Source organism: Opisthocomus hoazin, chromosome 15 (assembly GCF_030867145.1).
Source record: "Opisthocomus hoazin isolate bOpiHoa1 chromosome 15, bOpiHoa1.hap1, whole genome shotgun sequence".
NCBI lineage: Eukaryota > Metazoa > Chordata > Aves > Opisthocomiformes > Opisthocomidae > Opisthocomus > Opisthocomus hoazin.
Window position 1 is genome coordinate 12810635 of NC_134428.1, and position 16560 is coordinate 12827194.

The window sequence follows — 16560 nt, forward strand, 5'->3', positions numbered from 1 at the left end:
GCATGGACAGAGGGGGGTGGAAGGGCAGGAGGGTCTCAGGGAGCACATAAGCTGGCAGCAAGTAGCACGGCATGGGATCTTTACGCACCCCCCTCTCCTCCTCCCCAGCCCCCCGCAGCCCCCACCCCAACCCCCACCTCACAGCACAGGTCACTCATTCTCCCAGGAATGTGGTTTTGGCTTTTCCCAGCTCTGGCATTGCAACTTTTTATCCCAGTCAAGGCTTCAGCAAAACACCCCAACCCACACTACCAACGCTGCACAATACAGATTTGTCACCTCCATACCTCTGCCCGCACACGGTCCTGTCCCCACCCCCAGTGCGGCTTGGTCCCCAGGAGACTGCAACATGCAGGATGCTCCTGCGAGCCAAGGGCCCTGCGGCACAGCCACTGCGGCACGACTGAAACATCAGGGTAGGAAAGCGAGTGCTTTTCACCAAAAAGACTGGTGACACATTCTTGGGTTGCAGCCCAGGTCAGGAAACTCCATCCAGCGACTGCTCCCAGGAAGGGGATGAAAAGCCAAGCAGGTGAAGCCTTTGCCAGTACAGGACAAGACATCTCTAGCCTTAAAAGCTGCCCCAGCCTGGGGAGGGCAGCGCTGGACTGGAATCCTCACGTGGGATCAGTCCTGTACACTAGTGAGCTAAAGACATTATATTACAGTGCTTGCATTACTGGTGTGCAAAGAGTCTCTGAGTCCCGCAGGATTCTTGTTTATATTCCTGTGTGCACCCCGCAGTCAACTCACCACCGAGGGCAAGAGCAGGGTCCAAAGGGCATGGTGAGCCTCTCCGCAGGCTGCCGCCCGGAGCCGCGTGCTGCTCTCCCCTCACATGACGTACCACATCACTGCCACAGCGACGCAGGCCGCCACGATCAGCTGCACCAGGGGCTGCTGCGCCAGGTCCACGGCGGCGCGATAGGGACAGCCGGCTCCCGCCTGGCCTGCTACGACACAGAAAGCACCGTTAGTACCGTGAGTCTCATGGCACACATGTGTGGCAGCTCTGCCATCGCTCATCACCCACCTAGCTTGTCTGCATAGTAAGGGCATTTGCAGAGGTCTCCTTTTCCGTCGTGGGCTGGAAAGCCTCCGTCTTGGGCTTCTTCTGTCAGCGACCTGCCAATCTTGTCCAGTTCATCAAATACCTGCAAGGGATCACAGTGAGCACATGAAGCGGGCAGAGCCAGGCAGCTCTCATCCCGAGCCCCAGAACGATCCGGAGAACAGGCAAGAGCCACTCAGGCCTCCCTCCTGCCCCTCACTCCGGAGCACCCTGCGGGCAGACCTGCAGGGACAGCTGGCACTGCCATGCTCTGAGAAGGCACGGCCTCACACCAGACGCCAGGGCAAGACAGGCGCAGCATCATGCCACTGCTCGCCTCCCAGCCCACATGAGGCACCACGCTCTGCTCCCCCTCCCCGCTGCAGAGCTGCTCCGGGGATTGCTACTCCTGCTCAGGCAGCCCCTCCAGCTCCGCCGCCAGAGGTTTCCGGAAGGATCCCAACAAAGGAGCCAACCACACCCCACCATGTTTCTGGTCAGCTTAATCCACACTGCTCTGCTACAGGCACAGATCAAAGCTGCCATCCAGTAGCTAAGACTACATTCATCCCCCTGGGGCAAGTGGCAGCTCAGTCAGGTTTTATGAAAGGCAAATCGTATGGGAAGGAACAAGAGCCTGCAGACATTTTTGGCCATTGGGCAACATGTCAGATGTGAGACAGGAGAGGAATTGTAACCAGCGTGGTGCAATATGCTCAAACTGTTTGAGGCTGGCTGGGAGCGAGAGCTCTGCTGCCCCCGCTGCTTCAGAGCCACACAGCCCATGGGAATGCTGTAGTGAAGTCATCTTAGTTTCACCCTAATCAAAGGCTCTGCTGCGGTGTTGGAGTTGGTAGGAATTCCTACCGACACCAACCGCATCTCCAGCAGCTGGCAGGAAAGATGTCCAAACTAGAACCCACCCCCCACGAAGGAGGGGCTCTGGTGGTCTCAGACCCAAACCACTGCCTGGGTGAGCAGTCTGACTGAATTAACCTGGGCCTAAAAGCTGGTCCAGAGACCCAAAAGCAGCAACACTGACACATGCAGGGCCTCAAGGGATTTCGTACCTGCATGTTAAATCTGAAGGCTTGGTTGGCCTCCTCCACGATCCTTTCCTTGGTGTTCTTCTCCAAGTCCAGAGCATTCATCCTCGCTCTGTAGAGCTGCTTGAACTGCTGTGCATTAGAAATGTTGTCAAATATGTAGAATTGGACCCCTTCCTCAGTACCGGGCAACTTCAGGGCCCTCTGGGCTACCTTCTTCAGCACTTGGCCACCTGAGAGGTCCCCCATGTAGCGTGTGTAAGCATGAGCCACTAGCAGCTCTGGCTCATGCTGTCCCACATGATGGATTCTGTCCACATAGTGCTGAGTTGCCTCTGAACACTGGATCTTCTCTTTCCAGTCTTCTCCGTAGAAGTATTTCAGGTCTTTGACCAACGCTTCTCGCCGGTGAAGCTCTAGGGGGAAATACAGAGGAGCAAAGACCGGGTTGTCCTTGTTGCGATCCATTTCCTCTTCCAGAGCAGAGTACGTGAAGTAAAGTGCTGCAGTGGCCAGCTACGGACAGAGGACAACTGATGTGAGAAGCCACTCCCTGGATCAGCACGTCATACCCTGTGACTGCTCCCCCCCTGCGTGGGGCTGGGGTAGGCAAGGAGGAAACCCCCAGCCTGGACACAAAACCAGCCTGGAGAGCCCATACCAGGCACATGTTGCGTGAAGGACCAGAGGCTCTGGCCAGGAGCCCAGCATGCCTCTCACCCCCTGGGTCCCTGCTGTAGGACACACCAGGCAGAAGTCCTGGATGAGGGCTCTCCTGTAGTTGTGACTACGCCACCGAGAAACCGGATTCCTCCCCATCCCCTGCACGCAGGGCTGCAGGGCTCTGCCTCAGAGCCTGCGGCCATCACCAGCTACATCAGAGAGCTGCTCTGCCACCGGAGCAGAGCAGCACTCACCTTGAAGAGCTCCTTCTTGATCCGTCCTTTCAGGAAGTCTTTGACAAACTGAGTGTTCTCCGCGCGGTCATGGGACTCCTTAGTCCCCTCCTTCAGCAGCTCCGACAGGTCGGTGGGACTGCAGGCAAACAGGGAGAGCTCTGTTCACCCCACTTCCACACGCAGTGCTGAGTTTGTCCCTGCTGCGTTTGGGGGGGATCCCCCCCACTCCCTACCACCTCAGGCCCAGTCTGGAGAAGGTGCAAGGTGGGATCCCCAGGTCAGCCCCACAGGCTGGCACCGCCGGGAGGAAGCAGCAGGGTGGCAGCAGCCAGAGGCTCCTCCACAGATGCGGGTGCCCATGTGCCAGCCAGGCTTGCCCTCCTGGGAGGGCTGGGGCTTACCAGCAGCTCCATCCCAGGATGCTGAACCGATTTCCAAGGATCCTCTGATCCCTGCACCAATACTTTTGCTTCTCATCCATGTGGGCCCCCCTACAGCACTACAAAAGGAGGCCTTGAGCGTGTGAAGAGCAGCTACCGGGGCAGGCTAAAGGGCACAGGAGCCTTGGTGGCATACTCCTCAGTCACTCTGCAGAAGGAGAAAGGCTCAGGCAAGAGCAGGTGCATACGTGGGCAGGACCCTAGCTTTTCCGACTTGGGTATCAACTGCCCAAGAGCAGGTGAGAGCCAAATTGCAAAACAGGGCAAGAACACCCTTAAAAAATTTATTTATCCTGAATCACACTGTTTCTGCAGGTTTCTACAGGTTGTCTTTCTAAAAAAAGAAAAAAAAAAATCTATGATTAGGTTACAGCCACTGCACCTACCTGGAGTTTGGAAGAGTGTTATCAACATCTACATTCACTCAAAATCATGCCAAAGCACACCTTACAGTTTTGATCGCTGGCTTGCTACAGAGAGCATGTTGGTGTTAGCTCTGAGAGTGGCAGACCTTGAAGGCTCCAGACCACTGAGTGGCTGAACAAGGCCTGGATGTGCCAGGAGAGCCAGGCAGCATCAGCTTCTTAAGAAACTTTTGGGGCTTTTCACAAGGGTGTGTAGTGATAGGACAGGGGGGAACGGCTGTAAACTAAAAGAGGGCAGATTTAGATGAGATATTAGGAAGAAATTCTTCCCCATGAGGGTGGTGAAACACTGGCACAGGTTGCCCAGAGAAGCTGTGGCTGCCCCCTCCCTGGCAGTGTTCAAGGCCGGGCTGGATGGAGCTCTGAGCACCCTGGTCTGGTGGAAGGTGCCCCTGCTCATAGCAGGGGGGTTGGAACCAGATGATCTTTAAGGTTCCTTCCAACCCAAACCATTCTATGATTCTATGAAACCGAGCCTGTCACGTCAAAGAGAAGTCAAGCAGCCTAGCTATGTATTCTGGGAAGCATCCTGTTCACTCTCCACATTTTCCAAGTCTGAAACCTTGGCTCTTAGAGCATGTGTATGAAATTGTTTTTTTAAACTAATCTCCAAGAAGAGATCCTGGCCTAGGCCAGCGGGTATTCTGCACAGGCGAGAGAGGCAGCTTACTGGAGCAGAGTTCACCTCTAGAGTCATCTTTCAAAACAAGAAGCTGCTACCACGAGACTGCCCAGCAAGGCATGGAAAACTGGCTCACCTTGGCCAGAACGACACAAACACAACTGCAAAACGGTCAAAGCATTCCTGACATGCAAGTTTCGTAGTAGAGACAAAAAATAACTGCTTGTTGTCAGCCTCAGCCAGATCGCTCCTTCCCATCCCTTCCACCCTTCCAGTACAGTTTGATTAAACAGATTTTACTGCATGTATATTTGATTAATCACCTATAGGAGTCCCTCGCTCCTTCTCAGAAGAGGATCACTCCTTTACCTGGAAGGTTTCCTGCCTTGCCCAAGACTCTGTCTGTGCCATGTTGTGTGACAGGACTCACCTGATGTTGTCATCTTCTGTTTCCTCATAGCGCAAGATTTCCCCTTCTCCCCCCTCTGAGCCCTCCATAGCTGATGGCATTGCTGGTCAGGGCTGGAGATTAACAACCTGAAAGGCAAAACCAGAGAGGGGTTTTAGAGGGCAGCTGCCTTAGCAAAGGGATGGCTATGAAATGCTGAGCAGCCTAGCAAGGAGCCTCAGAGCTGCTCTACCACGCAGGGCGGTGAGGAGCAGCCTCTGGCCGTTTCCACTGCATGCCGGGCACTTCCAAGAGAGCAGTGCTTGCAGTTCAGTCACCCCAGGTGAACCTCAACACTAACACCCAGTTCACAAAACATTAACCTCAGAGGAGGCCTCCAACACAGCAAGCAGCCTGCGTCAGGTGTCCCACTCTAGAACGGCTGCTGGATGAAGACATCCAGAGACCTCAACATTAGCAATTTGCATTGAAATTGTGAGAAAGCTGCTTTCCATGGGTGCTACCAAACCTCTCATCCAACATTAGACTCCAAGCAGAGTAACTGGAAAGGAAAGCACCTCTCCTTCAGTCTGGAGGAAAAAGCCACTTCATTTCCACAGCGGTACAAAGCCTCCCCTGGAAGAGAGCTGCAGTGAATCAGACCAGCTAAGCTCTGAAGTCAGGGAGGTCACAGGGGAAACAACAGCCTTCCCTGCCATGGAGTACACGAAGAGGAACATCCAAAGCAGGGGCACATTTCACTGCTCTGCCTTCCCTGGGCTGTACTCTATGACAGGTCAAAGCAGCCTCTCCTGGTCACTCACACACACCTCTCCTGCCTAACAGGGCTTACTTCAAATCCCAGAAGTAACTGGGTTCTTCCTCCTCTTTTGCAAAAGGAAAAAAAACTTGGATGTAGCAGGATGCACAAGACTCACCCAGAAGCCGGAGCAAGACACCTCCTTATGCCAGCCAAATGCCCCTGGTTAAGCCAGAAATCTAGCCATCTCACTTACAAAATGGAGCTGTAATCAGCTTTGTGTGGAGCTGCACCACCACCACCTTACAGGCAGCCTTGCCAGATAAGCAAGGAGCTAAGCTGCTTGCTGGCTCTTCGGAAAGCACTCACTGTATGAGAGCCATCCCTCATGCTCTCCCACGCTGGCTCAGTCTCCCTCAGCGAGCTGCATCCATGGGCTCACTGCTCGGCCCACATCTGAGGGCCAGGAGAACAGCAGATGAGCAGCCACCAGCTCACCCAGCTTGTTAGCACAGAGCCAGAACAAGCCCATCAGCTGCTGGGCTGCAGGTCACACGAAGCACACCAGTTACACATTAACTGCCCTCCAGTTCCTCAGCCCCACAGTTCTAAGCCCTGCCTTACAGCCACTCTCGCTCCGGCAGGACTCAGCCAGGGGTGCTGGGAGCCAGGTCTGAGCACCCATCCCTGGGTGCAGCACAGCCCCAATCTGGGGGACATCCCACCAGGGTGAAGCTTTCCCCTGTGACCCCACAGCCCTTGGGTATCATCACTCGCCAGACAGCCAGCGTGTTCACACCACATCAGCAAACAGGACCCACCTCCACTCATCACACAGTTTCAGACATGGGGAAATGCCCACCCTGGGGAGGAGAAACCAAAGCAAAGAGGCAAATAACCTGCCCGGGCTGCTGGAGAAATACAGATTCCAAAATTAAACCAGATGAACTGGTTCCCACTTATCTCACACTTCCAGCGAGCCAGCGTCCCAGAGCAAGGGCGTGCTGTTTCTGCACACTGCCCGGCCTGCAACAGGCACGGGTACAGAGCAGTGACTGAGAGCAGAGCTATGACGAGCACCTCAGCACTGCCTGACCCTTGGGAGGGGCCTGCAGGCTGACATTAAATCCAGCCCAAAGGAACACACCAGATCACACCTCAGGAACCAGCAGTTAACAGCAGCAATGGTTCAAGGCTCCCAATGGCCAGACAGACGAGGCATGGCTCCTGAGGCCATCATGGCACAAGACAAGTCTACTGACGCACTCGTCAGAGCCCCCACACCCCCGCCTCACAGCACACCCATGTTCAGCAGCACCCACTCACAGCAGAGCTTTGCTCTCCAGGTTACGCAGGGGGCATCTCAGGGGGTCTCAGAAGCCTTTACCCAAACCTGTTGCTAACATTGTAGAAGCACAACTGATTGGAATAGTGAATTATTGTTCCAGTAGCACTGTCTGCTTTTGCAAGAGGGGGCTAGGAAGAAAAAAGTCATTCAAGGACTTTGGTGCACTCTCAGACTTGTATCTCCCACCGCTTTTTCTGTAGAGGCTGTGGGACAGGTTTGTGTCTGTAGCTATATGCAGGGCAGTGACGACACCAGTCCCTTCAGCCCGAGGCGAGGACAGCACACGTACAGGAAAGTACAGAAGCTTAGATTTTTCCCCAGTCCCGTCTCTAGTGTAGACACCTCTCTGATGAGCCATGAATTCAAGAGACAAGTCAGCACAAATCAAACCCCTGTTCCTTTTGGTACTAGGATCTCGCATGAGAACTGGGAGGAAGGGAAGTAAAAATGGTTACATCTCTTGCCACCACCCATCATTGCTTCGGTTCACAAACTGACAACTGGAAGCCCACGATGTGGTCGCTGGTCAAAGCCCTGGTTTCACAGGGCACGCTGCTCCTCTGAAAGCGGCAGTGTCCTACACACCGAGAGGGAGGTCCAAGCAGCCGCATGCCTCCGCTGCAGAGGCTGGAACACTGTCTCATTTGCTAAGAGGAGCTCTGCTCATCGAGACCCTGGCTGGTGTTCAGGGTAAACACATACCTCCCCGGTGCCCTGACGGCAGCCTGCTTGGGAGAAATCCAACAGCCACAAGAGTTGGGATAGCAGGGCTGGAGAGAAGGTTTGGTACAGAGCACCTCAGCACTCCAAACATTTCTCTCCCAATAACGGTGTCTAAACCCCCAGAGAAAACATCCCTATCTTATTTAGCCAGCAGTTAGTTTGCCCCTACACACATTTCCACAGCAAGCTTCACACTCAAGATGCGCAGCCGTTCTCCTCAGCGTGGGAAGACAATAACCCCATGCCTATTGGAAGAATCAGACACTGCTGCTGCAGGGAAGCAGGACTGGGAGTCCTGGCTTTGCTTGGGGACCCATGGGAGAAGTTCAATAATTCACAAACACCCAGGCAGTACAGAGTTCACGTCTGCTGTTCAGCTAGCACGCAACTCCAAGATACTTCCCCACACACAGAGCCTACACCCTCGCTTTAACAAGCGGCAGAGCGTGCCTGGACCTACCCCAGCATCGCTGCAGTGGAGACAAAGCCCAGAACTCCAGTCCCAGCAGCCTGAAGAGTTGTCACAGAGGTAACCTGGCAAGAACATCAGGAGAGCTTCACATCTCTCCTCCTCCCTCTGGGGAGGTATTTGGCACCGGCTACTGCTGGAAATGGAGACTTACAGAATAGATTACTACATTACCTGATCCCAGGCAGGTTAAAGACTTCACCTGGACACAGACTAAATCTAGGCAACAATTCTAATCTAAGACACTTCTAGCAGTGCCCATGCAAATGTTCCTTCCATCCCTGAGAGCTGCAGTCCAGCACCTCAACAAACTGACCAAGGAGGGAAACTCCTGGCAAGTTCACAGATCTCGTCCAATTCCGCCCTTCGGTAAGCAGCCCTCGTGTCAGGCAGCACATCAGGAATCTATCTTCTCACACTGGCTAGGAGAACAGCACAAGGGGCAGGTCAGTCAGGGTTAGATCTGGCAGGAGGAAGGGCACAGCATGACAGACACCCACAGATATTCAAATAGCCTTTGCTCTGGGGAGAGCTGGTGCTTGTCCTGCCTGTGCCATCACACAGCCGGCTGCCCCTGGGACACCCTGGGCAGGGCCAGGCACTTACGGCTGACGTATGTGGTATGTACAAGTGCTAGGCACCGTGAGGCTTGAATAAGGCATTTGTTTCACCCAACAGTGGTAAGGCAGGGAGAGCAAGAGGCCTCGGCGGCCTTCATCCTCTGAGCTCTTCCCAGAGCTCAGCTGGGTCACGAAGAGCTAAGTGCCCCCCACACCAGTGCGGGACTCCCATCCCGAAAGGCTGGGGCACCCTTCACAGGGCTCTGGGGCAGCCGTCCTGGCTCAGCTCCTCCGCTGCCATGCGGCCCTCGGGAGCGGAAGGCCGAAGCCAGGAGGCCTGACGACCGCTGGCCCAGCAGCTACCGGCGGGCCGAGGCGTGTCCTTCCCCGGCCTGCGAGGCACCGCGACGCACGGCTGGCAGGGCCGGGGGCCGAGCCAGGGCAGGCCGCTGCGCCCAGGCCCTGAGGCGGCCTGCGCGGGTTTCCCGGCCGAGCGCCTCCCCGCCGCGAGTTACCGGGCCCGGTTGCACTGGGAGGGCTCGCTCCACCGGCGGAGGGGCAGCGGCGAGGGCCGGGGCAGGCGGAGCAGGGCCCCGGGGTGAGGGTTGGAGTCCCGGGGGCCGCGGCCCAGTGCCGGCCCCGCCGCGTTGCCATGGATACGCGCCGCGCGCACTCACCCTCCGCTGTCGCCGCCCGCCCTCCACCCCGCGGCGCGAGACAAAAGTCCGGTCTGGCCGCCCTCGGATTTATCGACGTGGGGGCGCCGCAGCGGCGAATCAGGAGCCACGGACGGCACGCGCCGGCGCCGCCGATTGGCACGGGCGGCCTTGCCGTCACGCGGCGCCTCTAGGCCCCTCCCCACCCGGTGGTCCCGCTGTCAGCCAACGGCGACCTCCAGCGTCGCGCGAGGCCCCGCCCCGCGGGCGGCCGGCGCGTGAGGCCGCGCAGGCGCAGGCGGTGCTGGTCGGGCGGTGAAGGAGGAATGGCGGCAGCACGCGGCGGTGGGCACGGCTTTATTTGGCGGCTGCAGAGCTCGTCAGGCCTCGTCGGCGCGCGGTCCGGCTCCGCGGGGCTCTGGACCCCGCCTGGGCGGACAGCCTGACCCGCGGCCGGGCGCAGCCATCGCCGCCGGCTCCGTGCCCGCAGGGCTGCCCCGCCCGGCCTGGCGGGCCATGACTGACGGACTGACTGACCGCGGGCTCTGACTGACTGACCGGGGGCTGCCGCAGGCCCCAGCCAGCCAGGCTAGAGCTGTGACACAGCACCAGGGGCCAGGGCCCACCAGGCGTTCGGGTGTGCACAGGCTCTGAAGGACCTTCCTCAGGCCAGAGGCTCTCGACAAAGTAGTGGCAGGGAGGGAGCAGCAGAGCTTCTGTTTACCCAATCAGAGCATTGCAGGTTCTAAGATGGTCCATTTGGTTCCCTCCATAAATTGTCCAAAGTATGTCCACAGAGAAAAGGCAAGGTATTTCCCTTCCTCTAAAATATGCCAACAAGTGCATTCCAACCTTTTCAAACTACTCCCCTTCTCTCCCTCCCCCAAGGGCTATCCCTTCGAACACCACCTCTTTCCCCTGCTGTGTCACACGCTCTTCCTCAAATCTCCGATTCAGCTCCTTGCACTGACTCTCCCCTTCTTCCACCTCTCTCTTTTAGGACTCACTCTCCTGAGAAGAACTTGCTCTCACCTTCCACAAGCAGGGTGACCAAAGGAGCGAAGGGAGAGAGGCACTGGGCCTTGCTCCCCAGCGATGCTCCCAGGAAATCAGACTGAACCGCTCCCCACGTTCACCCCTCCTAGGGCTCCCCACCCCTGTGGATCTGCCGGTGGCGGAGAAGTGCAGAGCTCACGCTGAAGCCCTTCCCACAGTCGGCACAGGCGTAGGGACGCTCCCCAGTGTGGATGCGCCGGTGCTGGATGAGGTGGGCGCTCTGCCGAAAGCTGTCCCCGCAGTCAGCGCAGGTGTAGGGCCTCTCGCCGGTGTGGACCCGGTGGTGCCGGAGCAGAGCTGACCGCCACAGGAAGCTCTTCCCGCACTCGGTGCACTCGAAGGGGCGCTCCCCGGTGTGGAAGCGGCGGTGCTGGATGAGGTGGGAGCTCACCGTGAAGCTCTTTCCACACTCGGTGCAGCCGTAGGGCCGCTCGCCCATGTGGAACCGCCGGTGCTGGATGAGGGCTGAACTCACGGTGAAGCTCTTCCCACACTCAGAGCACTCGTACGGCTTCTCCCCGGTGTGGACCCGCTGGTGCTTCATGAGCTCGGAGCTCTGGCTGAAGCTCTTCCCGCACTCCGCGCACTCGTAGGGTTTCTCCCCGGTGTGGACCCGCTGGTGTCGTGTCAGGGCTGAGCTCACGCTGAAGCTCTTCCCGCAGTCACCACACTCATACGGTTTCTCCCCGGTGTGCACTCGCTGGTGCTGGACGAGCTGCGAGTTCCCGGAGAAGCTCTTCCCGCACTCAACACACTTGTAGGGCTTCTCCCCGGTGTGGGTTACCTGGTGCCGGATCAGCTTCGAGCTCATGCTGAAGCTCTTTCCGCACTCGGAGCACTCGTAGGGCCTCTCGCCTGTGTGGATTCTCTGGTGCTGGATGAGATGCGACCGCTGCCGGAAACTCTCCCCACACTCAGCGCAGGCAAAGGGTTTCTCCCCCGTGTGGATTCTCCGATGCTGGACAAGGTTGGAGCTCACCCGGAAGCTCTTCCCGCAGTCCCCACAGATCATCAGTCTCCCCACAGAAGGATTTCTCTGCTGGATAATATCCGGCAGCCTCCTGAAACATTTTCCACGCGGTGTCAGGAGGCTTTGCCTCTTCCCCAGAGGTCTCTGAACCCGTTCTGACCTGCGCGGGAGGACCGGGTCCTGCACAAGACTTTGGGAACTGTTCTCCCTGGAGAGTCCCAAGAGCAAACCCTCAAGCTCTGCTGGCCTGGGGGTGCCTTGGTGGGCACCGTCCTCTTTCTTGCTCACAATCCCATCTTCAGCTGCAATAAAATGAGAATCCAGAGAGGAGTCACCAGGAGGAGAAGGAACTTTGGACAGGGGAAAATGAAAAGAGGGCCAAATTCTAAAAATTCAGCACCTTGACTTTAAATACAAAAGGTTCTGAAATCCAATAAACGTAGCAGATAAAGGTAGTGCGCGTCAGTGAAGTCACGCTAGCTGAACAGTTCTGAACATCTCCTGGGACACAGGCAATGAACAAATCCCTGCCCTCTTATTCACATAAAGTCTTGCAGAAGCAAAACCGGTACAAATCTGTGCCGCGCAGACCCAAGGGCAGCTGAAAGCCTGCCCAAGGCGAGGCCCTTGCACAGATTTCTAGAGCATTTACACAGAGCAGCGACTCCTTCCAGCCCACTGCTCTGCTGTGGTTTGATGAGCGTCCTAGCAGGTTCACAGGCACGTACCCCCCAGCAACACTGCGGCCTTTGCTGTCAGTGGGGAAACGCAGCTCTTTGCACGCTTACTGAGGGCTTACAGGCTAAACTGGCAAGACAGGACCTGCGTGGCATCAGGGAGGGTAAATGGACGTCCAAGGGATGTGCATGTGATGCAGAAATGGCAACACCTATCTCTGAAGAAAGGCATCACTTCCAGGTTTAAGACAGGTCAATCAGGCAAACAGATTTCCAGATGATCTCTGTATGGATTTCCGGGGGTGATGGATGACTTGCTGTTGACTATACGTACACCCAAAATATGGAACAGGCTGAGGACTAAAGCCGCAGACACGCAGACCTCCAGATTCGCCTACGTAAAGATTCAACGGCTACCTCCTGGTTGTCTGAAAACTCTTGTGAAACAAACTGTTACCGTATCAGTCGCGTGGGACTGATGTACAAACCGCAAGCACTTCCTGTGGTCTGGCAGAGTGGTGATAAGGAAGTGCGTGCCTTGGAAGCGGAGAGTCACTACTGAGCCCTAAGTAGGCAATAAAGGAAGGAGAGTCCAGAACTGCAGCCCAGACTGATACATGTGCGTATTTAACCTTCCTGTTTCTAGACAGTAGAAGAAAAATCACAATATGATTTCACAGCCAACTCCCGAGACACCTTTTGTGGCAGTTTGGTGTGGTAGTGATGGCACTGCTTCTCTCATTCAGCTTTTGTTAAAATCATCCCTTGAGCTGAACAGAAATTCGCTATTCACCATGAAGGCACCTCCATTTGTCTGCGGCTACTCCATCCAGGCCTGGAGGAAAAAAGAAAGGTGATGTCCAAAGATGGGGTAAGAAGAGGACACTTCTGGCAGGCCAGCGCGAAGCTCTTGACCTGTCTGTCAGACTTACTGAGTAGGCGATAGAGCTAGCGAAGTTGTTCTGTTGCTGTTGTGCCCAAAGAGGTGTCCTTCACCTACCTGAGCTTTGGTACTTACACAGAATTTTGGTTCTTTACACAGAACATGAAAGGCCTTCAAAGGACATGAGATCAAGTCCCCCTTTCTGGGGAAGGTCAGGAATTTCAAGCTTCTTAGTACAATGGCTACAGCCATGGCTCCAGCTCCAGCTATGGAATGTCTACAACCAATTTTGTTACTTCTGAGCTACCTGGTATCTTCACCAGCATCCAAGACAAGTTTTCTGTAAAGGGTTTGATCAAAATCAGGATGACTGGAGTCACTGGAGGTATTTTAAACAGAAGAATAGTAAGAGAGTGACCCTTCTCTCTTAGAAGATGAGAGAGGGAGCCACTTGTAGATGTTTTAGAGAGAGACTTCACAATGCTGAGGAACAAATATTGGAAGCATACGGCTGAACAGGCAAAAATGAGTAAGCAAGAGAGATAGGAAGAACGTGGTTCTTCCTCAGCCGATGCCTATTGGGGTTGACGGTAAGACCCCTGTTACACCCGAGACTTCCAGTGCTATAGCTACAAGGAGAGCTCCAGGTAAGCAGAGTAAGCATACATATTGGGAGAGAACCTAAATATCACCTTAAATGTACCCCTGGATCTCTCTCTCTCAAGAGGAGCCAGCGATTTGGCGGATGCTCTGGCCTGCCTCAGAGCAGGGGGAGGACATAGCAATCGTCTCCGGCACTGAATTCAAGAGTTCACAGAAGAGAAACCTGTGACAACTGAAAAATAGGTCACCACCATCAGCGAACCTCAGGCTGCTGGAGGACAGCAGACGGCTGGTGAGGTGTCACTGTACGCTTGCCTTGTTCCCTTCCCTGGCATCCAGGGATCCTGAATCCCCGAGACAGGACCCGGAGCTACACAGACCTTTGGTCCAACCCAGCAGGGCTGTTGACACCACCTCACGACACTGCCGGACTCCCGACTGCGGTACCTCACTGTTGGAGGACTGGGAGGCGGCCGATGTGATGCCAGATAAAGGGCTCGTGGGGAGATCCGGGGTTCAACAGACATCCCAAGCAAGCGAGCAGAAGCCAGAGTAAGAGAATTAATGGACAGATGGCCAGAGAGGGCAGAGTGGGGAAGAGCTGGCATGGCCTTTGGAAGGAGAAGTCTCACTTCACAAGACACTTTGAGCTCTTCACAGATGTCACCAATTTTAGCAAAAGGGAGATCTGGAGTCCAAAGGCATTCCCAAAAGACATTTGTCCTTTACCAAAACTGATGAAGAAACTAAGGTGCTGTGGGACAAGTGACCCCCATAAGGGAGGGAAAAGAGAGATGGAAACATCTGCTGATGATTCTGTGTTACTCATGGTTAAAGCCACAAAGGCCAACTGTAAAGATCAACTGTGGCAGAGCCTTCTGACACTGACCCAGCAGGTGACAGGGGAACGACAGAGGACATTCATTGCAGGTAAACGTAAAGAGCTGCAGAGGGGGAACCGCCTCTACGCTTGCACTTATGCCAGGACAGGCCTAGGATGTTCTTGGTATCATTCAGGAATAGCACCTTAGCGTTAGAGCTGGCGGATGAAAGCTACAGCTCTGCGGCAGACAAAACAGCTAATCAAATGTCGGCAATTGCTAGGGAAAATAAAAGAGAATAAAAGAGAATGTAATTCTGCCTTGCTGCTCAAACCCATGGTGACCCCACATCCTGACTGTGCGCGAGGGGGAGGGCAGATCCCCACCTCGGAGAAGCTCAAACAGCGCTGAAGAAGATGCAGAGGCAGGGCAGGAACGACCAAAGGTGCAGATCAGCTGCCGTACTGGAGCTCATCCTGCCCATTCTGCGGGGAGAAGGTACAGCCGAGAGCGGGTATCGCAGCGGACGGTTAAAACACGAGCGGCCTGCGGGGTGGGTGGGGATCCGCCCTGCGCCGTCTGTCCCAAATAAAGCGCGACATTGAGCGAACGGCTGGACAGCCGCTCTACAGCAAACCAAAGCAGGCAGCAGCCCTCAAACCTGTGGAACTCCTTGCTGCAAGCTGTCACGGATGATAAAATGCGTGAAAACAGGCAAGAAACTGCACAAAGGGCTACGAGAGACGGGAACGTCGGGCGCGTCGCTCGGGAGCCTCTGAGGCCACGGACAGCGGGGACACGCCACCGCCCGTCGGCTCTGCGCGGGGTCCCCACCCACTCTCAGAGGCAGAGCGGGAGCCGGTGTGTCCCGGCGGGCTGTGGGGGTCCCGGGGCGGCTTGGCTCAGCGGCAGGCTCGCAGAGGACTGCGCTGGGCCGCTCACCTGGGCAGGCGCGGCCCACGGCGGCCTTCCCTCGGCAGGCGCGGGGGTGCGAGAGCCACGGTTCCTCCTTCCGATCGCTGGGGGAGATCATCTCCAGCGCTGCTCCTGGGGGGGCCCTGCTCCCCAAGAGAGAAAGAAAGAAAATCAACGGGGGAAGAAGCGGGGCGGGGGGGCACTCCCTGGCCCGGTACCTGCGCTCGGCCCGGCCGGCAGCGGCGGGTCCCGGGGCGCCGTCACGTGACGGCGGCGGCCAATGGCGGGCGGCGCTTTCGCCTCTGAGGGCCGAGGGAAGATGTCGGCGGTCGGGCCGCACGGGCGCTCGCTCACGGCGGTCTCCGCGCTCGGGGAGCCGCTCCCGCCTGGGCTGTCCGGTGCTGGGCGAGCCGCCAGCGCTGCCCGGGGCTCCCCGCCGGCGGGGGCTTCTCCCTGCGGAGGACAGGGCTTCCGCTGTGCGTGTGCGGGACGGCTGATCCCCGTCGGGCGAAGGGCAAAGGCCCAGCGCGGGGGGCTGCCGGGACCCCCCGTCGGGGGTGGGCGAGGCGCCATCGCAGCCGGCACTTCCCCAGGAGGAGAAACGATCAAGAGGACACCAAAGCAGAGCTCTGGAGGAGCTCCCCTCCAGGAGACGAGGCCGCGTTGGGCTGCCGGAGTGCCCAAGGTCCCACAGCGGAGATGGGGCCTTGGGTACTGGGGTTGCACCGAGCTTAGGCTCGAGCTTAACTCCTTAGTTCTCTGTCTCACCCAGAACTTCGTAATCCAGGCATACCAGATGACTGCCTGGGCAGCACAGCAGGTTGAGAGGCAGGGAACCCGGGCAGGGGGGTACTGCAGGTGCCCCTGAAACCCTCCTCTGGGGGACAGCAGCCAAATCGGACCCGCCTTTGCTGAAGGCTGCGTCACCTCTCCCAGGCACGCTGTGTCTCGTTAAACAACAGGCAGCTTCTGTGCGGTGCCTCCGAAAGAGATGTTACGCTGGACTGATTTGAGCCATCACCAAAAAATAAACAAGTACATTTGAAATGTGCTTCCCTAACAGCCCTGGTCCCCTTGAACAACTGCAGGATTGCTCTCGGATTTATCCCTTCGGTACCTAAACGCTGGCACTGTAAAATCCTACCTGGGCTCTGCTGGCCCAGCAAAAGGGGAAGGCACAGCAGTCACCGCTCTGCACTTTACAGCATTCTCATATTTTGTCATTAAATTGGCCCTGCCGTGCGTCCC

At 56.6% G+C, this 16560-nt stretch overlaps 2 protein-coding genes across 6 annotated transcripts; both read right to left on the bottom strand.

Moving 5' to 3' along the window:
- Nucleotides 1–193: 193 nt before the first annotated feature.
- HMOX2 (heme oxygenase 2) lies at nucleotides 194–15428 on the bottom strand. Of its 5 annotated transcripts, none has more exons than XM_075437050.1 (6): nucleotides 15340–15428; nucleotides 4914–5020; nucleotides 3015–3132; nucleotides 2122–2613; nucleotides 1034–1154; nucleotides 194–953 (listed from the first exon to the last, which is right to left on the bottom strand). In XM_075437050.1, exons 2-6 carry the CDS (start codon nucleotides 4991–4993, stop codon nucleotides 835–837), a joined length of 930 nt encoding a protein of 309 aa, XP_075293165.1. In that variant the 5' UTR covers nucleotides 4994–5020; nucleotides 15340–15428; the 3' UTR covers nucleotides 194–834. The 5 variants fall into 5 exon arrangements, with proteins under 5 accessions (XP_075293165.1, XP_075293167.1, XP_075293169.1 ...); XM_075437052.1 differs by lacking the exon at nucleotides 15340–15428 and adding an exon at nucleotides 10420–10503; XM_075437054.1 differs by lacking the exon at nucleotides 15340–15428 and adding an exon at nucleotides 9409–9513 and having other exon boundaries at nucleotides 194–950.
- LOC104331022 (uncharacterized) lies at nucleotides 9729–15725 on the bottom strand. The gene is made up of 3 exons (XM_075437048.1): nucleotides 15531–15725; nucleotides 15340–15455; nucleotides 9729–11715 (listed from the first exon to the last, which is right to left on the bottom strand). Exons 2-3 carry the CDS (start codon nucleotides 15428–15430, stop codon nucleotides 10529–10531), a joined length of 1278 nt encoding a protein of 425 aa, XP_075293163.1. The 5' UTR covers nucleotides 15431–15455; nucleotides 15531–15725; the 3' UTR covers nucleotides 9729–10528.
- Between the last annotated feature and the right edge of the window lie 835 nt (nucleotides 15726–16560).